Source organism: Macrosteles quadrilineatus, unplaced genomic scaffold (genome assembly GCF_028750875.1).
Source record: "Macrosteles quadrilineatus isolate MER2022 unplaced genomic scaffold, UCM_ALF_1.0 Scaffold_1__1_contigs__length_201487025, whole genome shotgun sequence".
NCBI classification, from domain to species: Eukaryota; Metazoa; Arthropoda; class Insecta; order Hemiptera; family Cicadellidae; genus Macrosteles; species Macrosteles quadrilineatus.
In genome coordinates, this window is record NW_026542594.1 from 10174630 (window position 1) to 10199812 (window position 25183).

At 34.7% G+C, this 25183-nt stretch overlaps 1 protein-coding gene across 1 annotated transcript in view; it reads left to right on the top strand.

Annotated features, from left to right (window-relative positions):
- The window catches only part of LOC128994481 (E3 ubiquitin-protein ligase listerin), a 243802-nt gene that overhangs the window by 15442 nt on the left and 203177 nt on the right, over positions 1-25183 (top strand). The window contains exon 3 of the mRNA XM_054419068.1: positions 24830-25096. Coding sequence (XP_054275043.1) covers positions 24830-25096 — 267 coding nt within the window. The remainder of the gene's footprint in view (positions 1-24829; positions 25097-25183) is intronic.

Below are 25183 nucleotides of genomic sequence, written 5' to 3' on the forward strand. Positions count from 1 at the left end.
AATCTGTTTTAAACACATTTTCTCGTCGCCACTGACGTGTTCTTGAAGGTAGACTATAATATAATAAAACTCACATTTGGAACTGAACAGATGAACTTTATTAGGTAACACCAGAGACAAACATTGTTGATATTTAGACGGCCCAGACAGGAATGGCTAACTATCTGAGTACGGCTATCGGTTACCTGGTGGGGGTATACCTATGATACATCAAATACCTCTTTGTTTATTTATCCTCTTAGTAACCAAATTAAATCAAATTCATTAAAAAACATCTGTCAGAGTCAGCTCACTACAGCAGCCCCTGCGAAGACTAGAAGTCCATGGAATTTCGGGAGGGTTCCGAAAAGCCACAAAAGAAAAAATAATAAATAAAAAAATAACAGCAAGGATGAACAAAATTTTCATCAAACTGAAATTGGATTCTTGAATCTCACTTTTCTTCCATACTTTGTCGTATACGACTTTTGAAGATCCACATCTTTTGAAGTTTGAGATACAGTTTAGGGCTTAACTTCATCATTCTGAAGGACATAGGCCGGTTTAACTCTGTCAACACTAACTTTAACATTAGAACCATTCAGTTTTATTGTGATAGTTTTACTGTCTTTCTTGATCACTGGATGAGGTCCGGTGTATGGATGTTGTAAAGATTTTCTCATAGCATTCACTCCAAAAAAAAACAAAAAAAAAACATGCGAACATGTGTCCAAATCACGAAAAATTAAGCTTCTGTTATTGCCGTGTCTCTTGATATTCGTTGGTTTTATTGATGAAATCTTGAGTTGAATGAATGAATGAATGAATTATTTCTTTATTCCAACAAATTATTTACAGAATATGTACACAAATATTTAAAGGAAGAAAAAAAAACATAAGTGAATTTAAAAGAATAAAATAAAATTAACCTTTAAATTACATCTATGTAAAAAAAAACGTACATGCTAATAGGGAATAAGCCGACATGGGCAGCGAGCCTGTGCGTCGACTGTAGTTGCGTCCAAACATAACATTTTTTATCAAATGCAATAAATAAATAAATGACAGGAGATATGATGAGGTAAAAATATGATGTAAATGGAGTTACAAGAAAAAAAAAATTAAAATTGTGAGATGAATGGCTATGTGAAAAAATATTAGGTGGCATAACTAAAATGAAATGTAATGGTGACAGGAAATCTACGGCTTCCAAAGTGTTTCTAGAGGGGTGGGGCGGGCGGCGGAGAACGAGTCAGGGTACAATGGTCAGGTCGCATGTCGTGTCAGGAGCGTCTGTGTCTGTAATCAGCTGCGATGATAAGCTCAGCCTCGTCCCCGCCTAGACCAAGTAACCACTCATTGACACAATGTTTGAATATGTTTAAAGTGGGGGAGTCAAAGAGATTAACACTTTGAAAAAAGTTTTGTAAGTTACGAAATAGAACATGTGCAATATAAAATGAGTTGGTCGATGAAAAGGATTTGGACAGTTGGAGTGATGTAATTCCAATTCGGGTAGAATATCTAGTATTATGTGTATGGGAAATTATAGAGAAAATGTTGCTATAATTTTTAAAAATATGACTTAGAAAATTTTTTATGAAAAGTTGTCTGATTGTTAAAACTGACACATCCTTAAAGAGAGTGTCAGATGGGTAACGCCTGCACTTCCCAAAACCAATTTTAAATATTAACTTTTGTGTTATGTTTAATGGCTCTAAAATACTTTTATAACAACCCCCCCAGCTTATGATTCCGAAAGATAAAAGTGATTGAACAAAAGCATAGTACATTAATTTCATTTCACTTTCAATTAGAATCTGATTCAGCTGACCGATAGCATAGATATATTTTCTAATTTTACTGTTTAAATATTGAATATGACTAGACCACTTAAGACGGTAATCAAAGACCACTCCTAAATATTTGAATGAATCTACTTTTTCAATAGATTCGCATGTACAGTTGGCGTCGAGGTAATCACCACAGGTGTGAATGACGAGATTTTCTAGATTATAATCAGATTTTAAACTTAAAGAAATTGGCATAAACTTAGTTTTTGATGAATTTAAAGAGAGTATATTCTGGTTTAACTATAACTTGGTTTCTATTAGGTCGTGCAAAGCTTTGTTGCGGGCCTCAAGCCAAGTTTTTCCCCTGTTCAAAATTAAACTGTCATCCGCAAATAAGAAAAGCTTACCAAAAATATTAAGTTTTGAAATATTATTTATATATATTAAAAATAAAACAGGCCCAAGTGTACTACCTTGAACCACACCATAGTTAACGTGTTCAATATTACTGTTGGTGTTAAGTATTGATACAAGTTGAGATCTTTGAGACAGATAACTTTTAAACCATTGAAGTGCGTTACCCCTTACGCCAACTGCTTCTAATTTGGAAAAAAGCTTAGATCGATCAACTGAATCAAATGCCTTTTTTAAGATCTAAAAATATTAATATTGGGTGTTCATTATCTGAAATTGCCGAATTTAAGTCCCTATTAATGTCAAAAAGTGCATCTGAAATGTTTTTGTCCAAGCATAACCCATACTGACAATCACTCAAAATGTTGTTTGCTTGAAGAAATATAACTAATTGATCTTTTACTATTCTCTCAATTAACTTAGCAAATACACTCAAAAGAGATATTGGTCTGTAGTTATTCATATTGGCAAATTCATTGGATTTATAAAGAGGAAAAACTTTGGCAAGTTTCAAACATTCCGGAAATGTACCTGATGAAATGCTTAAATTTACTATATGTAAGAGTGGTTGTTTAAACAAATGGAAATTGGCTTTCAGGACTTCGGCTGAGATACCATCGCAGCCAGGTGCTGACCCACCGCGTAGACTGTAAATGTATTATTGCAGTTCGGGTTCAGTGATTGTGTGAAGTGTAAATGTACATCATGGGCAAAGTCATTGTCATTTACAACTGGGTTCCCACTTGAATCGATGGAGATTGCTAAATTAGAGCCTACAGAGGAGAAAAAATTGTTGAAATCATTGGCAACTCTTAGACATTGGGCAGGAGATATCTGGTCTGCTGGAACAAACTTATCAATAGGAAAGGAATCTTTTTTATATTTTCTACCAGATATTTCATTGATTATGCCCCAAAACATTTGAGGGTTCTTGCCGATCAAGTGTAGTTTGTTTCTATAATAGTTTCTTTAGCTTCAATGAAACACTTAAACTATTTTTAATTTCTCGGTATCGAGTAATAAGTTTGTTATTAAAAGGCTGCTTTTTGACTTGCTTACTTAATTTATCTCTTACTCTTATTTGATGTATTAGGTCTGACGTTACCCACGGTTTTAACTTTTTGAAACGCGATTTCTTGTTATAAGCCAATTTACTAGCCGCAGAAACAGAATTAGAGATGATTCTGGTAAAATGTTCGGAACAGAAATCAACATTGTCATGACAAGAGGTTATGGGATCCCAGTTGGAATGTGTGAGGAAGAGTGTGTGAGTAGTGCATGGTCCAGGTGTGTGCGTTGCGGTGGGTCATAGTGACAGTTCGGTGTCCCCAATGTGATAGTGATCCCGGTGCTGTAGTGGTCGGTAACATTAGTCTGTAACACAGCCGACTTTACATTCTCCAAGTCTTTGTATTTGATAAATATGTGGTCTAGGCAAGTTGCTGTGTTTTGAGTCACTCGTGTAGGTTTGTCAATGCATTGTGTACATCCCGATCCAGTTAAAATGTTTAAGTACCTATGTGTGAGAACATTCATGTTTAGTATGTCAATGTTAGCGTCTCCAAGATAAATAACCATGTGATCTTTATTGATATTAAATAAGTAAATTTCAAGGTCATGTAGGAACATTTCAACATTACAATCAAAAGTTTTGTAAATTGCTAAAGTGTTTGTTGGATAGATAAAAATGTAATGAAATGCCGTAAACGTCCCCAATGGTAATTTCAGTAGCCGTAGCAGACAAATGTTTGTTTACGTAAACAATAACCCCATCGTTCTGATTGCGATAAGTAGAAGTGTGAAAAAGGTCAAAGCCCTCCAAGGTATCCATCCCCTCCTCTCCAGACAGCCAGCACTCAGTAAAAACAATTATGTCAATTTCTGAAATACAATTATTAAGATATAAACACATCTCATCAAAGTTTTTCCTGTAACTCCTGATATTTGAGTGAAATATACCAACAGAACTATCCCCAAAATTGTGTTTGTAAATGTTAAGTATGTATCAGTTTTCTTTATTTCATTCATATTTAAATTATTAACTCAATCAAAATTCATTAACCAATGTTTAGGTTTACAATTTATTATTATTAGTTTAAATTACAATTCATTTCAATATTTACTAATTATCATATGTTATCAAATTATATTCACATTGTATCTACAAATAATATTTCATTATTAAAATTGGCAACACTGTAAATGCAAGCAGTTTAACTACTAGATGTCCAACAATAAAAAAAAAAAAAAAAACATGTGACTGTGTGAATGAAGAAAAACAAATGAAGACAGAATGAGAATGAACTGAGAAGATGTAGGAAGAAGGTGTCAAATTCAAGGAAATTCATTATAACATTATATTGTATTCCATTTCAAGAAGAATTGAGAAATAACAGTAAGTGATTCCTTTCATGTAAACACAACAAAATACAGTCCACTTGTTCCAATTCTATAACTATTTTTCTTCAATCTATTTTAGTCACTAAATTAATTCATGTTTTAATCAATTATCAAAATTTCATGACATTATAAATTGGTCCTTCAACAGCCAGATCTTGTTTCTGGTCCATGGATTTAACTTGTGTTTAAAAGTGTTTCTAAGAACATTCAAGCAATATCTTTAAAAAGACCTATAGTCTAATTTTCAACATTTTAAATGTTTGCAATTCAATAGCCTACATCCCAATTTGTGAATGTGCCCCTGTTGCATGCTGCATGAACTAATTGAAGTCAATAGCCTATCTTATGAACTGTGTAATTTCCATTGTGAAAACAAACATTGACATTAACAGTGCCAGTATGCACATGTTCAACTAAACAGTGCCAGTAATGCACATTTTCAACTAAATAGTGCCAGTATGCACTTATTCTCAACTGAACCAATATTGTTCAAACAAAAATAAACTGCTTGCATCCTTTTTCAATAGACAAATAGGCTAGGCTCAATTATATACTTGTCATTATTACAATATTAAGTTTAGGCCTAGTTTAATTGATTCTATTGGTAGGCTATACTAACTGCTTGGATTTATTTTATTGTTAACAACTTTTTGACCTCATTATAGGTAGTTTAGGCTATTGTGTTCATTCTGTTTGTAATTAATTACTTCAAAGTATTCTTTCCATTTTTTTTCTATTAGGCTACCTTTGTTCATGTTTATGCAGGGCCGCGTTAAGGGTCAGTGGCGCCCTGGGCAAACCCATAAGCAGCGCCCCCATTATATATATATATATGTGTGTGTGTAAAGGTTTTGACCACAGCAGTGTAGGGAGGGGAAGAGGGAAGGGGGTTGACTCATCAGTTCGCCTAAATTCACAGCAGGTGGGTTGGGGGTTAGGCTGAGTGCAATGAACTTGACAGAAGTTGCTAGGCGAAGGCGAATGCCTCTTGCCCTGCGCCAGTAGCTTAATGCACTACGCAGTGATTTGATTACTGTTCAGTACAGTAAAGTGTGCAGTTCATTGCATTAAACACGTATTGAACGAGATTATATACTAAGGGAGTATTTTTTCCCATGGTTATACTATAGGCCTATGCATATATATATCTATACATTAGCGTGTTTTTTTACCCGTTTTGTTTCGGGAGGGAGTTTTCAATTCCGTATCAGTGGAAATACTGGTTAATACATTTCACTTTCTTTAAAACTGCTTCTTGAGTTTCTTTTCTTTGACCCAACCGCTTGCGGCTCTCGGCTCTGCTAGGTTTTTTATGCATTTTTCACTGTTTATACCCCTACTTACTTGTATAAACACTTCTCTATTTATTTATTACTGGTCCACTAACTGCAGTGTGAGTGTCAACACTGACTAGTGACTGTCACAGTTTAGGTTGTGTTGTGACTGATTTGACGACTGTGCAGCAGGCACAACACGAACACAACCTACTGACTAGTGACTACTGAGGGAGGAGTACTGTACTGGACTCGGACTGGCGCCGCGCAGTAGTTGGTAGTTGTGACTTGACTTGTGGGGATGGGGTTGGGACTGGAAGGGATCAGAGGAGGGCACGTCAACCGTAGGCCTATAGACTACAGCTGGCCTACGTGCTATTCCCGTAATTTGCTGACGTCACCCAAATTGCAAACAAAAAATCAACTGATGTATTGCCATATAAGTATATATTTGTTTTGATTTGATTGTTATTGTTTTTATAATTTTTCTCAATGGTGAAATGGTGTTTGCAATCTGAGTGACGTCAGCATATGACGGAATAGCACACCTATGTATTTTCCTTCCACCATGCAGGCCTCCCTGCCTCTGATAGTATAGTCAGTGTGCCCGGTTCACACTGCTGCCTGCCTTTCCCTGACTACACGAGATACAACCTGAAGGTCGAGTATTTTCAATTTTGTTGTATTTATTAATTTTTGCAATAAGGGAAAAATCACTTAACTACAAGTTGAAATCACCCATTTTATTTTTGATATCCCGGCTGATAAAACCCTATTTTTCCTAGTGTGGGTGGTGGTTCAGGGCGCCCCTCGGGCGCCCCCCAACCACTGGGACCCCTGGGCATATGCCCAGTCTGCCCGTTTATAAAAGTGGGCCTGTGTTTATGTTACTTAAACTGATAGGCCTACCTTCTCATTGTTATCCTATTCCACTGAAGAATAACTAACTTTAATTCATGTCAGTATGGGTCTACTTGTTTTCATTTTAAAGTAAGTTAGGCTAGGCTACTTGAGTTTTTACAAACAACTACACAAAGATATTCTTTATTCTCAACGTACACTATGTCTTCAATCAGGTATTCTACATTTACCAAACAAGCCAAACTCACAAAAGCTCGTTTAACTCAGCTGGAATCTCAAGTTAATGCGCTTCAAGTAATTGGTTCCGAAGAATTAACCGAAGTTCAAATTGAAAAAATTAGGGCTATTAAAGAAACCGCTACGAGGAAAAATACCGAGTTTGAATCTACCATAACTAGACTTTTTAATTCAGACCCCATATCTGAAGACATCGATGATGATCAAGTCATCCAATTGCAAGATGAAATCAATGATTTATTTTTGAGAATTCACAGTGTATGTACTGTACTTGCTCCGGTCAGTAATTCCAATTTAGAACAATCCCAAACCAGTAACACTACCTCTGAAATAGCCACTTCTGGTCTTCGTCTCCCTCGAATTGATCTTGGTACCTTTTCTGGTCAACCCGAAAAATGGATTTCCTTTTGTAACTTATTTGAAAATTCCATACATAAGAACTCAAACATTACCGATGTAGAAAAATTCACATATTTATTGTCATGTCTCAGTGGTGAACCTCTAAATCTAATCAAGGGGTTACCAGTTACCACAGCCAACTATCACATTGCTTGGGAGCAACTCCATCAACGTTACAATAATTCAAGGTTGCTAATTACCCTACATGTCAACAACATTTTAGATCTTCCCTCAATGCACGGTTGTTCTGTTAAGCAGCTCCGAACCTTTGTGTCAACGTTTCAAGAAAATGCTAATGCCCTTTGTGCCTTAAACCATGACATCATGTCTGAAAGTCTTATATTAACGATTAATCTTCTACGTAAATTTGATTATGACTTTAGGAAGAAATTTGAGCATAGCCGAACAGACTTACAAACACCACCTACAATTAAAGAACTTCTCGGTTTTATTGAAAAGGAATGCACTGAGTTAGAGGCAGCAAACTTAGCTCACACAACTGCCAAAAGTTTCTCTGGTTACTCAAAATTCAATCCTAAGTCAAATCAATCCCATAACTCACAGTTGACAACTTCACAGACTAAAACTGTTCTTTTTTCCACAAATATGGATCAGCAGACTTGTGTACATTGTAATAAAAGTGGTCATACTATTTACAAGTGTGATGAATTTGTTAAACTTACTCCTGACAAACGATTGACAGCTGTTAAAAACAAATCACTATGTAACAACTGTTTGAGTAACAATCATACAGTCAGAAACTGTGCTTCATCTGGATCTTGTAGAATATGTAAGCGTCGCCATCACACTTTATTGCATCTAGAATCATCAAAGCAAGACAATCCTAACACAACAAATCCTAAATCTTATCCTTGTCAAGTGGATAAAAGAAAATCTTCATTCATAAACCAGTTTCAACATCAATCCAAAGAGCCAACAAATATTGGAAGGACTACAGTTGAAAAATCTTCAAATGAGTCAACATCAGCCCTTGTTGGTTTAGCACAAGACAATGATAATGTTGTACTTCTAGGTACTGCTTTGGTAAAACTAAGTGCAAATGGTAAAACAATAGTTGTGAGAGCTATATTGGACAGTGCTGCACAGCAAACATTTATTACTGAAAACTGTGCACATAATTTGGGTCTTACCTGCAAGTCTTCAGAAAAAAGAAATATCATTGGCATTTCTTCAACCTTTGTTCAATCAAAAGCTTTAGGTCAGTTAAATATAAGTTCTCTAAGTGGTCAACTCCTTGCTAAACACCATCCAGTCATTATACTAGACAAAATAACCAGCAACATGCCCAGATGTCATATCTCAAAAGAAGTAAAGAAAAGAATGCACAATCTAATCCTCGCTGATCCGACTTTTGATGTACCTGCTCCTGTAGATATGCTACTTGGTGCAGACCTATTCGCTTATACCCTCTGTGGGAACCAGTACACTTGGGGCATAATATGCCTACTGCTCTCAACACCATCTTTGGTTATGTTTTATTAGGCCATGCTCCTGTCCAGTTTGACAATACGCGCCCTAGTACCAACACATCAGTGAATCTCCTCACAATTTCAGATTTTGATTTACATAGTGCTGTTCAAAATTTCTGGGCATCAGAAGTAGTACCAACAGCTTCAAAGCTTTCTCCTGATGATGTAAAGTGCAATGATCACTTTATAAAAACACACTCTCGTCTTCCCGATGGGAAATATCAAGTTCGACTACCATTGAAGCAGAAACCTACAGTTCTAGGAGATTCAGCCAAGTCAGCTTATAGTATTTTTAGATCTTTGGAAAATCGTCTCAACCGAAGTGTCAAACTCAAGCAAAGCTACACTGAATTCATGCAAGATTATGAATCTTCTGGACATATGGTCCTCTGTTCCTCAAGACCAACAGATTCTCATTTATTCCTACCACATCACGAAGTCTTCAAAGATGGAAAAATAAGAATTGTGTTCAACGCTTCTTCTGTTACTACATCAGGGACCTCACTCAACAGTATCTTACATACAGGTCCAAAGCTTCATAACGACATCCCTAGCATCATCTTTGGATTTCGTCGACAACGCATCGTCTTCACCTGTGACATAAAACAAATGTTTCGAAATATTTGGCTTCATCCAGATGATAGGAACTTGCAGCTAATCTACTGGCGAGATGATCCTTCTAAACCGTTGCAAATATTTAAACTTTGTACTGTTACTTATGGTATGGCCTCTTCGCCATTTCTTGCAAACCGTGTTGTCCAACAACTCATAGAGGATGAAGGTCAGCATCATCCCCTTGCAGCTGCTGCCTTAAGAGATCAGATATACGTAGATGACACCCTTTTAGGATCAGATACTGTAGAAGAAGCACTTCTTCTGCAACAAGATGTTATTGATCTTAAGGCAAAAGGAGGATTTTCTCTACGCAAATGGTCTTCCAATAACCACCATATACTAGATGCAATTCCAAAAGAACATCATGGAACTCCTATACAATTTTGTGCGCAAGATCAACCACTTTGTAACGTCTTAGGTTTGAAATGGCTCTCTGATATGGATGCATTTGTCTATGTAGTCAGTCCCACTACTACTCCATCCACAAAGAGATCAGTTTTATCTACTATTGCTCGTTTGTATGATCCGCTGGGCTGGCTTACACCTGTCATTTTCTGGGCCAAAACATTTATGCAACTACTATGGACTAAAGGAACCCAGTGGGATGATCCACTTCCAACAGAGTTAGAGTCAAAGTGGTCTGATTACATTCGAGAATTAGTTGCAGTTGAACAGATTCATATCCCTCGATATATGAACACTAATTCAAGTAGTCAGTTACAGCTACATGGATTTTCTGATGCTAGTGAAAGTGGATATTGTGCTGTAGTGTATTTAAGAGTTACCAATTCTAACGAAAACGTGAATGTACACTTATTAATAGCTAAATCTCGTGTTGCGCCATTAAAAAATGTATCCTTACCTAGGCTTGAGTTATGTGGTGCACACATGCTTTCCAAGCTTTTGGATTTTGCTTGTTCTCAGTTATTGAAACATTTCAAAATTGAACAGGTTTTCGCATGGTGCGATGCTACAATAGTATTGTCTTGGATCAAAACCCCTGCATATAGACTCAAAACTTATGTTGCAAATAGAGTAGCTCAAATTCAAGAAGCTACCACTCCCATCATCTGGTCACACATTGCTTCTCATCAAAATCCTGCAGATTGTGGTTCTAGAGGATTACTTGCACCCCAGCTTATCAATCACAATCTATGGTGGACAGGACCCTTGTGGCTCAACACTCCACAAACTCAATGGCCTCAATCTTCTTTCTCAGTACCTTCAACTGAATCTTTACCGGAAGTAAAACCTGCTTCAGTAGATTCCTTGGTCATTACCACAGTACCAGCTTGTGGGATTTTAACAAAGTATTCTTCTTGGACAAAACTTGTACATGTTGTTGCTCTGATTTTAAGGTTCTATCATTGCTGTAGATCTAAAATCTTGACTTCAAAAGGATGTTACAATCAGTAGTTGTCATCAGAAAGTTCACTCAATAGTAAAGTTACCGAACCTTCTCTAAAGGAACTAGAAAAAGCTAAGAATCGCATAATTTTGCTTGTACAACAGGAAACCTTCTCTTGTGATATTGTTGCTCTTCAAAATAAGAAGCCACCTTCAAGTCGTCTACAGAAGCTGTCACCATTCTTGGATTCTTCTGGTCTCATACGCCTTGGAGGAAGATTAAAACATGCAGCTATAAGCTACAATGCCAAACATCCGATTTTACTACCTAAGAGTCATTTTGTTACAAGACTTATAATAGAACACTATCACATTTCATACTTACACTGTGGTGCATTGCAATCACAGTCACTCTTGAGCCAAAAGTATTGGATACTATCAGCTCGCAGTGCTATTAAGTCACGAATTTTTCATTGTGTCCAATGCTATAAGACAAAACCTAAGCTGTCAACTTCAGTCATGGGCGACTTGCCAGCTAGCAGAGTAGTTCCCACTAAACCGTTTTCTACATCTGCTGTTGATTACGCTGGTCCAATCAACATTAAAGTACATAATCTAAGAAGACTCCCGTCGATAAAGGTCTACATATGCCTGTTTATCTGCATGTCCACTAAGGCTGTTCACATTGAAATGGTAACGGATCTTACATCTGATGCTTTCATTGCGGCATTGAAAAGGTTTGTCTCTCGCAGAGGAATGATCAACCATCTCTATTCAGACAACGGCAGAAACTTCATCGGTGCTTCTCGTCAGCTTCAAGAAAACTTTCACAAGTTAACTCTGCAAGATTCAACAAAAAGATTCCTATCTGACCAGCACATTGAGTTTCATTTTATTCCTCCTCGTGCACCCCATTTTGGAGGTCTTTGGGAACGAGCAATTCAAAGTGTAAAGAAACATCTTCGTAGAGTAATTGGTGATAGTCTATTGAGCTATGAAGAATTCACAACCTTACTCTGCCAAGTAGAAGCTATCCTTAATAGTAGACCCCTGACACCACTTTCTTCTGAGCCTGGTGAACTTGAAGCTCTTACACCGGGACACTTTCTTGTCGGCGGACCCTTAGTAACATTACCTGAAACTGATGTAGCTGATATACCAACAAACCGCTTAAAGAGATGGCAACTAGTCAAGTCCTTCACCCAACGAATATGGAAGAGATGGCACAAAGAATATCTATACACATTGCAGAAGCGCACTAAATGGACAAAGTCTCACAAGAACTTAGAACGACTTAGTTTTGATACATGGAGACAATCTCCCACCTCTGCAATGGAAACTTGGCCGTATCACCAAAGTCTTCCCAGGCAAAGACAATATAGTCAGAGTTGCTGAAGTTAACACAAGATCAGGACTTATAACTCGCCATATAGTGAAGCTTTCCCCTCTTCCTGTAGATTAAGTTAAGTAAGCTTCAAAAACCTTTATCTTTTTTCTTTAGTTTTATTTAACAGTTATTTATTGATTTTTTTTTAATTCTCAGTTTTTGTAACTCAATAGTTACATTGATTTTAGTTCTATTTTTGAGTTTAATTTGTTACCATGTATTGTTGAACTAAATAGTTCAAGGGGGCCGAGATGTTAAGTATTTATCAGTTTTCTTTATTTCATTCATATTTAAATTATTAACTCAATCAAAATTCATTAACCAATGTTTAGGTTTACAATTTATTATTATTAGTTTAAATTACAATTCATTTCAATATTTACTAATTATCATATGTTATCAAATTATATTCACATTGTATCTAAAAATAATATTTCATTAATAAAATTGGCAACACTGTAAATGCAAGCAGTTTAACTACTAGATGTCCAACAATAAAAAAAAAAAAAAAAACATATGACTGTGTGAATGAAGAAAAACAAATGAAGACAGAATGAGAATGAACTGAGAAGATGTAGGAAGAAAGTGTCAAATTCAAGAAAATTCATTATAACATTATATTGTATTCCATTTCAAGAAGAATTGAGAAATAACAGTAAGTGATTCCTTTCATGTAAACACAACAAAATACAGTCCACTTGTTCCAATTCTATAACTATTTTTCTTCAATCTATTTTAGTCACTAAATTAATTCATGTTTTAATCAATTATCAAAATTTCATGACAGTAAAATTTAGAAAATTTGTCAGATGAATTGAGGTTTAAGCAGTTTAGTTTTTCATAAAATAAATTGTAATCATCGCCATCTGTGTGCATGACAACTGTCACAGTGCCCGCTGCCAGTCCCGACCTATGACTATTGTTGTGTGCTATTGTTAACATTGGAGAGAAAAATAAATAAAGAATGCCTAATTTACCATTGATTTACATAAACATAAAAAAAAAAATAAAAAAAGTACAAATACAAAACTCTATAATAAGTAAATGATTGTTTAGCTTTAGCTAGCAACATTTTATAGATACACTAGCTGACCCGGCGAACTTCGTATCGCCTAAGTTATAGGTTTCCCCTAAGACAGACCGATGGAAAGAAAGTACCGTTACGTTTAATTTTCAAGATGATCTCGTTCGCATCGCTTAATCACGTCCTGGTTGAAGTTCGTTCGCTACGCTCACTCACCTTTGGGTTGGAGCTCGTTCGCTACGCTCACTCACCTTTAGGTTGGAGCTTGTTCGCTGCGCTCACTTGCCTTCAGGTTAGCTCGTTCGCTACGCTCACTCGCCTCCAGGTTGAAGTTCGTTCGCTACGCTCACCCACCTTTAGGTTGGAGCTCGTTCGCTGCGCTCACTTGCCTTCAGGTTAGCTCGTTCGCTACGCTAACTCGCCTCCAGGTTGAAGTTCGTTCGCTACGCTCACTCACCTTTTGGTTGCAAATTAGCTGTTGTCATAAATGTAAAAGAAATAATAGTGCTGCACCCTGTTGGTAATCCTTGTAACTTTAATGCTATTGAACATCATAGAACAGAACCAACTTGTTTAATTGAAACAGCTGTTAAGATTCATTAATTGCATTTCTCATAAGGCTAACATGGGAAACTCCAGAGCCACTGGGGCGGAGCCCTTTTAAGAATTTCGAAACGGGAAATAGTTTACGTCCGATTCGCATACCTACAGAATTTACACACCAAATTTCATAACGATCGGTGAAGTCGTTCCGGAGGAGTTTGCAGACAAACACTGTGACACGAGAATTTTATATATTAGATAAATGAAACAGTGCCTATATAAATATTAAACATTTCTTTTAAATGAAATTAAAAATATTAAGGTTTAAATAGCAAATTTTATTAGATCGATCTATAGTAAAAATATAAATTACTGTAAAAGAACTGAGCATTTCCTTGAAATGAAAAAAAAAACATGCTTTCTGACTTTACTAGCAGTTTGTATAACATACTAAAATAAAAAGATGCAAATAGGCTACAAACCTAAATAAATAAGAACTAGTGCATTTTCCCTAAATGAAATAAAAATAGCTTAGGTACCGTTAGAAATAGATTTATCTAGCAAATATTATATTGAATGAATAATAAATTAAGTGGTCCAGTTGTAATCGAGACACAAAATTAGTCGGATCCTATAAGGGTGCTAGCTTGGTTGTTGGTATAAAATACTCACTAGGGAGACCTAAAACCTCTCCAAAAACCATTTCAGCAGACAAGGTGTTCAGATTCACACGGAAAGCATTTCTTATTCCAAGAAGCACTGTGGGCAAGGATTCGACCCACGTGGAGGCGGTGGAGGCGGAGTGGCACATGATGGCTGCCTTGAGTTGTCTCTGGAAATGTTCCACCATGCCATTTGTGCACGGGTGGTAACTTGTAGTCCTTAATCTTGAAAATCCACACAATTTTCCCAACTCCGCAAAGAGTGCAGATTCAAATTGTTTACCCTGGTCTGTTGTTATTTGCAAGGAAACACCTTACCTTGATATTCCGGCCATCTTGTGAACCTATCTATTACTGTAAGACAGTAACGAAGATTTCCAACTTGGGGTAATGGGCCGATAATATCCACATGAATATGTTCAAATCTACAATTTGGCAAAGGGAAATCGTTGATAGGTGTTTGAACATGACGAGTAATTGAGAACGTTGACACTCTCTACAGGACAAGGTCCACTCTTTACAATCACGATTTATTGAAGGCCAAACATATCTTGAAGTTAACATTTTATTCATGGATTTTATCCCAGGGTGACTTATGCTATGGATTGAATTAAACGCTTCTCTGCGTGTTTGGGGATATACAATCGTTCTCTACCATTCTTTCTATCACAGTAGACGAAAACATCAGATCCAGGATCTGGAACTGGTTGAAGACAAAGTGAAGTTCTGTTTTCGAGAATAGACTTAAGTTCCTCATCATTAGATTGACAATCTGCCAAGTGATGTTGTCTAGGATGGTAAGTAGGTGTTTAAAATGCAAAATGCACAATTCTCCCTCCTCCGCGCCCGCCGCCATATTGGAAAAATTGAAAAAATCAGTACTATCTAGAGGTTTTTGCCTATATCCCCGTTTTGGTGCGTTTTAGCAAAAAATATGTTGAGTCAATGTTGTAGACAATTAAATTTCCTATAAGGGCTATTCTCCAGAAAAGAACTGATTTCAATTTTATATTTTTTTTTTATTTTTTTTTTTTTTAGATATTTTAATGTATGACCCTTTTTATTATTTACCCATTGCAATGGTCAAACTAAATATAAAATAATATGTTATAAACAGTTAGCGTGCCGGGTAACTGGTAGGTGTCCACAGAAGTGATGATTTAGCATTTTATGCCTAACATAGAGTCTAGCAAATAGGTTAGGGACAATGTTTGCTCTTATTTTTGTAGAGAAACACATAAACTACTGTAAATTAGTGTACTGTATTAGGTTTAATTTGCTACGCACCATAAAGCTTTCTATAGACTTTTCATTAACTTAGGCCTACAAAATTCCTTTGGCTATTAAGTTAGCCCACATTGAACTCAAAGTCATTTCTTTCTTAATAAAGATAATTCCTAATTTGTGTTTTATTTCTGTCTAATGAGGTAAGTCTTATCTTAATCTTATAATACAGGGTGGTAAAAAAGTCCCAGGACAGTTAAATATTTTAAAAAATAATGAAGATAGAGCTACAATACTTTGTACAAAGTTACAGGTCATAAAACTCTATTTTAAAACATATTCAGTGATCCAATAACTCTTCAGAGAGACGGCCCACAAGGAGTCGGAAGAAAATCTTAAATGGAAGCATAGGTCAATATGCACATCAAATTAAAGGTCTTTTTTAGTAGAATACAATGCCGCAAACCGCACTTCAAAAGGTTGATCCTGCGCAAAATGACAGCTGTTCAAAGATTCATTTAATTTACATTGCTATTATACGCTTTCTCCTCAGGGGGCACAGCCCTAGGAATGGGAAGAAAATTGTTAACGTAAAAATAGGTCGATATGCACATCAAATTAAAGGTCTTCACTTGTAGATTACGATGCCGTAAATTCAAGCTCAAAAAAATGCCTGAGTAAAAAATGGCAGGTTTTCGTTCAAAGATTCAAAATGGCGGATTCAAGAAATCTTTGAACATCTGCCATTTTGCGCAGGATCAACCTTTTGAAGTGCGGTTTGCGGCATTGTATTTTACTAAAAAAGACCTTTAATTTGATGTGCATATTGACCTATGCTTCTATTTAAGATTTTCTTCCGACTCCTTGTGGGCCGTCCCCCTGAAGAGTTATTGGATCACTGAATATGTGTTAAAATAGAATTTTATGCCCTGTAACTTTTTACCAAGTATTGTAGCTCTATCTACATTATTTTTTAAAATATTTAACTGTCCTGGGACTTTTTTACCACCCTGTATATGAATTATTTTAAGAATAAATAGATTTGGTTAGTTACAATATAAAATTTATTAATGAAATACAAATATAAGATAAGTTATTGGTTGAATTAGCTACAGGGTCTAAGTTAACAATGGTAAATATTCAAAATGGTGGGGCTTCCAAAGTGGATGAAAAGATCTAGGCTTATATTGGGTTGATTTCTTCTAAAGTACTAATTAATATTTAAATATAAGCTCTTAATCTCAGGGAGGGGTGGTCGTGCCGGTTCGAATGATATATTAGGCTTCTTTAAAATGCAAATAATTTAATTATTGTTCTGAAATAGGCTAGGTTCATGATGCTATTAATATAATATGTTAATGTCCAAAGAAAGATTCCAAATGGTTTCACTGAATTTAAGGAAATAAAATAAAATTTGAAGATTAAATTTTGAATAAAAGTTCAATTTGAAATATGTATATCTTGATGAGTTAAGTTAATTGGGCCTATTAGGCTATGCTGATTAAATGTCCAATGAAGATTAAATTTGTCCTTAGTTAAACAAGATGGATGATGGTTACCAAATTTGGAGTGTCTGTCTTCACCTTTGTATCATATGTAATAAATAAAATAGGGGTTGGTTAAAATTTGGTACTCTTCAAGGCACTTGTCCCGAATACTTTTGGATGATAAGAAATTTAAAATTTAGATTATACTTTGGGATTATGAATTTAATTTAAATCAAACATAATGTCCAATAAAATGATGTTCACACTGTGAAGAGTTGGCAGGATCTGGGGAGAGGCAATGGTTGAAGCTCAGGAAGTCCATGTCCATTGTTGAAACGATGTAAAGCTGGTTAATTCACATAAATGACACTTGCCACAGTAATTTTGATTTTCTTTGGATAATTTGGAAAAGTAATACTATATTTAAGATGTTATTACTATATTGCAATTTTCTTACTATATATTATTATATATTATTCTAAGTAAATGATTATTGTTGGTTTTTGATAAGTACAGGATAGGTATGGAGAGAATTGGCTTAAATATTATATTGTAACATAAAATAGGATGATGTTTCTGTGGGGTGATGGGATATTATATAACATTTAACAAAATTGGATAAAATAACACATTAACAAGGGGAAACATATTAAATAACTGATAACACATTATCAGGGGCATTAACAGACATTATGGGAGAAAATATACAAAATAATAGAGAAATTAATGATAATGATGAATGAATGACATGTAATATTACAAATTGCCATTTAAAAAAATAGTTGTTAAGCACAGCAACGCGCTCCGGGTAACTGCTAGGTGTCCACAGAAGTGATGATTCAGCATTTTATGCCTAACATAGAGTCTAGCAAATAGGTTAGGAACAATGTTTGCTCTTATTTTTTTAGAGAAACACATAAACTACTGTAAATTAGTGTATTAGGTTTAATTGACATTCATAATTATCTTTAAAATGAGGTAACAGAAGTGACTTTGTTAGCTCGACGATCAATTAAAACTCTAGTTGCACATGATATAAACAACTAATAACTGAACAGAACATAAACCAAACAGCGTTGCCAACACAACTTGTTAATTTTACCCGCAAAATCCGGTGGTAATCCTCGGAATTACCCGGAATCAAGTCTTGATTACACAAAAAAAACCTCTGAATTCTAATTTTAAAAATTTTGGCCAAATTGTTGGTAAAAACAGCGTTGTAACGGTGCAATGAGAGAGTTATTAATATTTATATCATTCTTATATTGAGAAAATCCAATCCCAGTCCAGTAATTGCCATCCAATCAAATTCACTAATGATTTGCAAGAAACGGAAGTATTTTTATAACTTAGACAGAGGCTATTCGCACGTCTGTTCCAAATGGCGCCACACACGTGCCAAATCCGGCTACTTTTATAACTGTTTAGGAACAAAGTGCACACCAAGAAAACCTAGTATTAGGAACAGTAGTACCTCTAAGCCTCATTAGCCGAAATGGATGGAATAAACTTCACGTTTTATGCCCACACCTTAAATACGTTGATTATGAAATGTTCTAAACAACATATTGATAGTCCATAGATCCATGACGTCATACTTCATTATTAAATTATTTTTAAAATTTTAAAATTACAAAACTAAACTGGCATAACCTAACCAAACTTGCTGATGATGCTGTGTTGGTGGGTTGTTTGAAATTTAACACCTCCTCTCACCAGTGGATATTTGTAAAGGGAATATAGCATCATGAGCATGCTGAACACATCCGAATCTTGGCTGTATTGTTTCCAAGATGAATCTTACTGTCGTTTTTGAATCTGCTTTCTCCACGGCTTTGGTGACTGCGTATCTTGTGGTAACATCCGTTGCCACAATTATATATTGTTTTTTGTTGGATCTAGGAAGGGGCCCATGGTAATCTATTTGTATTTTCACAAACGGGACTGTGGAAAGGGGGTTTATAGGCTGCATTAAACCCGCAGACTTTCGTTTTTTGGTTTTCCTAAGTTGGCAATCTAAACAAGATCGGACATAAGTTTTGTGTCTTAATTCATTGTCGGCCAATGGTATCGCATTCTTATTTTGTACGCTGTCTTTGTTATTCCCGAATGTGCACCAGAAGATAAACTGTCATGGAATGCATTTAGTATATCCTTTACTATCGCAGTTGGGGGGAAGCTTTTCTAATTTTCCTAGGCGTTCCTTCAGGGTCAATCAGTGCATTACGAATACTTACAAGATATTCGTCCTCTAACTGGAGTTTGTGAGCAAATGCTGTTGAGGGATCATTTTTATATACATCAATAGCATCTCACATGTTGGTTTCAACCTCATTTACAACATTCGGCTTAATAGAAAACCAGTAAATGTATTGTTTACTTCTTGGCTTGGTTTTCTAGTTGTTGCTGAGAATGTAAGTTGTAGCCATTTTTTAAAGATATGCTATAGCTATCATTTTCTATCATTTTTTATGTGTCACTTTTCTGGGGATTTTCCATGTTTCTTGTGTTTAGGCAATTAGGAATTTAGGCAAATATGATTTTCCTGGATTATTATTTTAATAAATAAAGCAGGACCAATGCAAACAAATCCATATTTCAGAGTCAAGTTCAAGTTTAAACACATAACATTACATAATAACAGACATTGCATAATACTGTGTCAGGTAGATTGACAAGCCAGCCAGGAATGTCGAAAGTCAAACTCTCACCCTCCTTATCTCCACTAAAAGACCCTTCTTGTCTGCTTCTATAAAGATTTTCATGCAATTATATCAGTTTTTCTCACTCCTTCCTTAAATGCTCTAACTTCTATGGACTTTAATTTCACATTTTAAACCCAACAAAAAAACTAAACAAAAAATAAAATTTTTTTCAAAAATTATCAAAATTTACTTGTTTAAAATGAAATAAAACAGGAGCACATATAACGCATAACTTCTGGATTGAACCCTGGGGAACACCAACTGAAATTCTTTGCCAAACTAATTGAAATTTTAATAAATCTTAAAACTACAACTCTTTGTCTACGGTTATTTAAGTATGAATAAAACCAAGAAATTGCAGTATTTGAGAAATTACATTTTTTAAACTTTTCTAATAGAATCTCTTGCAATACACATTCCCTTGGAACCTTCCTTGTGCCTTGGATAGATCACAGAAAATACCAGATAGGCCTACTTTCTGTGATCCATACAAGGCTCCCAAGATATGCTCTATTAATTCAATAGTTCCCATTGAAGTATTCCTGCCACATCTAAACCCATATTGACTGGCACTCACTGATGTGGCCTTAATGTCTTGCAAAATGTGAAAATGATTGCTTCAGTTGGCTAGATGTTTTGTATGATGAAATGCATAAGAGTCAACTCATAAGAGCTTCACTCAATAAAATGCATAGGTACCTTAGGCACAGGTACAGTATGTTTTTAACCACTTTTTAAAACGTTTTTATTAGCTCGCTTTCTTGTCCGGTACAAATTTTGAAATCAATTTTATACTAACTTCCCGACGAGCTAGAGACTTGAAACTTGAAACATAGCTCACAAATGGAAGACAATGCAATATTATATCATTTAATTTTCACATTTCCCTTGGGCTACGCCCCATGGGCTTGTTTTTATTAAATCGCTTTCTTGCAAATTTTGAAACTTCCCGATGAGTTAGAGACTTGAAATTTGAATCATAGCTCATAAATGGATGACACTACAATATTATATCATTTAATTTTTCATATTTCCCTTGGACTACGCCCCATGGGCTTGTTTGTATTAGTTCGCTTTCCTACAAATTTTGATATCAATTTTAAACGAAGTTCTCGATGAGCTAGAGACTTGAAACTTGAAACATAGCTCACAAATGGATGACAATGCAATATTATATCATTTAATTTTCATATTTCTCTTGGGCTACGCCCCTTTTGCTTCCAAATTTTCTATGTTTACATTTTAAAAGGATGTAAACATATAAATTAATTTAAGTCAGCTGAAAATACTTAAATTTGACAGTTAGAAGAGCAGAGGTTAAGAGGTACAGGTTCTGCTCCCAAGATATTCTAAAAATATAAAACAATCATTTCAAAGTAAAGATAAAACATTTGATTGCAGATAATAAGGTTTTGGGTTTTGCTTATGTATTAAGAAGCTATATAAAATGGATTTAACATATTTACACATTAAAGACTAAAAACTAGAAAATAATTTATAAATAAAAATACTTTTTAAAAATGCCACGTTTTTTATAAACGCACTAAAAAGTATAAAATAATTTTTAAAATGTTGAGAGAATAAATACTTGTAAGATATAAAACAAAAAACGTGGGGCGCATGCAATAGATCATAATAGTTCAATAGGTGAAGTTTCAGCATGCGCCCCACGTTTTTTGTTTTAAATCTTACAAGTATTTATTCTCTCAACATTTTATACATTATTTTATACTTTTTAGTGCGTTTATAAAAACGTGGCATTTTTAAAAAGTATTTTTATTTATAAATTATTATTTATCTATATATATATATATACAGGGTGGCTGGTCATCAGTGTCACAAAAATTTTTTGACGTAAGTACAAAGTAAATGCAGTGTAATGATGCATATAAAAGGTTCCAAGTCCAAAAATTAGCTTCCCAAAGAATTATTTTATGTTTTTCAAAAATAACTATGTTTTCAAACTTAATACAGCTATTTCTCAATTACCTGTAAATGGATTTGAGTAGACAATGTCATTTTCGTGTTCAACATTAAATTTTGAATAAGAATAATATAAAATGACGGAGTATCAGTTGTAAAAACTCCATTGTAAATAAATTCAAAGATAAAAATTAAGATGTTTGAAAAAAATTAAAAAAACATTGGTCTATTGTATTTGTTCACACCCTGTATACAAGAAAGTGTCCGAATATGTTAAAAACTGCGCCATTTTATAAGCTTTCCAACCATATGCTACACTATTGAGGTTTAGATATTCTGTTGTTTGTTTTAGTGGTTTGAATACCAGAAAACAGGGTGTCTTTAACATTTAAAACATAGAAAGCCGGTATGTATTAAGCAAAAGTTGTATTTTTGTTTCAGCTTTAACAATAAAAATACCCCCGCCGCAACAAACCTGCCGACTAAGCGAATTTCCATTTGTCTGAATTGATTTTCAGTTAAATATATTTTAATAACATTATGTTTAACGAGTACCTAGGTTTGCTGCTACAAGGGAACTAATAAAGTGTGTTTTTGAGTAAAATATTGATAGCTTAGTAGAAAATAAATAAATTTGCCAAGTTTGATCAAAATATATCCATAAACAAGCAAACTACAACATTTGACAATATTCTCCATAAGAATAACATGGGAATTTTAAATAAAAATTTTTTTTAATTTTCTCCGTTACTAATAATCGAACAAAAATACTTTTATATACTAAATTATTTGTTTTTTTAAGCTCTTTAAAAAGGTCTAAAGATAAATCGGGAAATTTTGTGTTCTGAGGGTCAAAAGTGAGAAAAACCAATTTTTACCCCATAAAACCCCCCGTAAAGCCCCGTTCCCATGATCCGATCGTGCTGGTTCGCGAACTCATTCTATGTTTATCCCGCTTTACACCTTTAAACCAAATTTCATCAAAATCGGACAAAAATTACTCAAGTTATCGCGTTCACGGACGTATATATATATATATATAAGTATATATATATATACATATATAAAAATTTGAACGAATGGTGTTTTTGGCCTCTGGGGACATGAAAATGAAAAAGTAAATCGGTCCCGGGTCTAGGTCTTGCCGTGCCACCTACGGTAATAGCTACTTCCCTATAGGGAAATTCGCTAACAGTAAAAAAGTTCCCTGTTTTCTGGTATTCAAACCACTAAAACAAACAACAGAATATCTAAACCTCAATAGTGTAGCATATGGTTGGAAAGCTTATAAAATGGCGCAGTTTTTAACATATTCGGACACTTTCTTTTATACAGGGTGTGAACAAATACAATAGACCAATGTTTTTTTAATTTTTTTCAAACATCTTAATTTTTATCTTTGAATCTATTTACAATGGAGTTTTTACAACTGATACTCCGTCATTTTATATTATTCTTATTCAAAATTTAATGTAGAACACAAAAATGACATTGTCTACTCAAATCCATTTACAGGTAATTGAGAAATAGCTGTATTAAGTTTGAAAACATAGTTATTTTTGAAAAACATAAAATAATTCTTTGGGAAGCTAATTTTTGGACTTGGAACCTTTTATATGCATCATTACACTGCATTTACTTTGTATTTACGCCAAAAAATTTTGTAACACTGATGACCAGCCACCCTGTATATATATATTAAATCAGTATATAAAATATATTGCTTATTAATGAAATAGAAAGTTTGGTAACCATGATTAACTGAAAACTGTTCTGTTTTGAGGCGCAAAAATGAAGAAATAATACCCCCGCCACAGTAACCTGTAGACTAAGCAAATTTTTTCTGATTGAATTTTCACTCAAATATCTCCTTAAAAATGCCATATATATTCCCTATTTAAGTAACATAATGTTAACGAGTACTTAGGTTTGATGCTACAGGGAAGGTCATAAGGTGCTTTTATAGTTAAATGTTAATAGTACAGTATAAAATAAATGAATTTTCTAAATTTGATCAAAATTTGTTTACAAACAAGCAAACTACAACAGTTTACTTATTCTCCATTAGAATAACATGGGAATTTCAAATTTACAGTTTTTTTTTGGGAAATTTCTCCTTAACTGTCAGGCTTACAACAATGCTGGAATGTAAAAAATTATATTTTTTTAGCCCTACAAAATGGTTTGGAAAGAAATTGCAAAACTTTATGTTTTTAGGTTAAAAAATGACGGTTCCCATAGTCCGATCATGCTGATTCGGCACTTGTTAGAATAAATGTAGGTTTACATGTTTATACCAAATTCCATAAAATTCAGATCATTTTTACTCTAGTTATAGTCCTAACGAACTCATATATAAATTTGTTCAATATGAATTTGAACGGTTGGTATTTTTGGCCGTTGGGGACCTCGAAGTGAAAAATTAAATCAGTCCCGGGTCCAGGTCTTACCATGAGACCTACGGTGATAATAGCTTATTTCCTACTTATATAGGAAATTTGCTAAAAGTAAATATTTACAGGTTTACCTTTAAACAGTTTTTTCTCTAAAACTGTTAGGTAGAAAAGGGATTTAACAATTTAGCATCATATTTAAGATTCAAGCATTAGTTCAGCTTTTACAAACCGAAATTTAGGCTGACATTTTTTAATGTTATCAGAAATAGCTTTCCTCTTTGACTCCCCCTTGGATCTCAAATTTTGTAAAACCCCGTCTTATTGCACATCCAAACCTTAGAATGTCCCTTTATGCCAATTTGATAATTCTAGGCTGTTTATTTTGTGAGATATAATATATATATATATATATATATATATATATATATAAATTAGTAGTCAGTCAGTGTTGTTTACAGATATATAATCACAATAGATTACTTTTACTTGAGGATTTTTCTGCTGTTCATTTGAAAAAGTGATGTTGCCATTGTCTTTAAAATTACCTTTTTACTTTAAAGTAGTTTAATTGATCAAGGTATGCTGCTTAGTGTTAAAATGTATACAGTTAGCTTAAGCTATTATCACTACCACAACATAAATAGGCTACTATCTCCACCATTGCTTTAGGCTCTAGATGAGTTCAAAAAGCTGTGTCAAGAGTCAGATGTTGAGGCCCTGAAACCTGTGTTGCCTTATTGGCCTCGGTTATTCTCCACACTCACAACTGATGAGGAACATCGAGTACGCGAGGGCGCACACTCTGCTCATCGTGCTCTTGCTAGCAAGGCTGGCCGCAACATCGCACCATACCTCAAACAGCTGGTTGGACCTTGGTTCACAGGTCAACATGACACTTATCCTCCGGCAGCTTCAACAGCGGAATCCTCCTTTCAGGTCTGCTGCTTAAAACTAGACTAGACTATTATACCTTGAGGAAAATGGTAATTTAAGATACTGTCTACATTACCATTGCACTGTTTG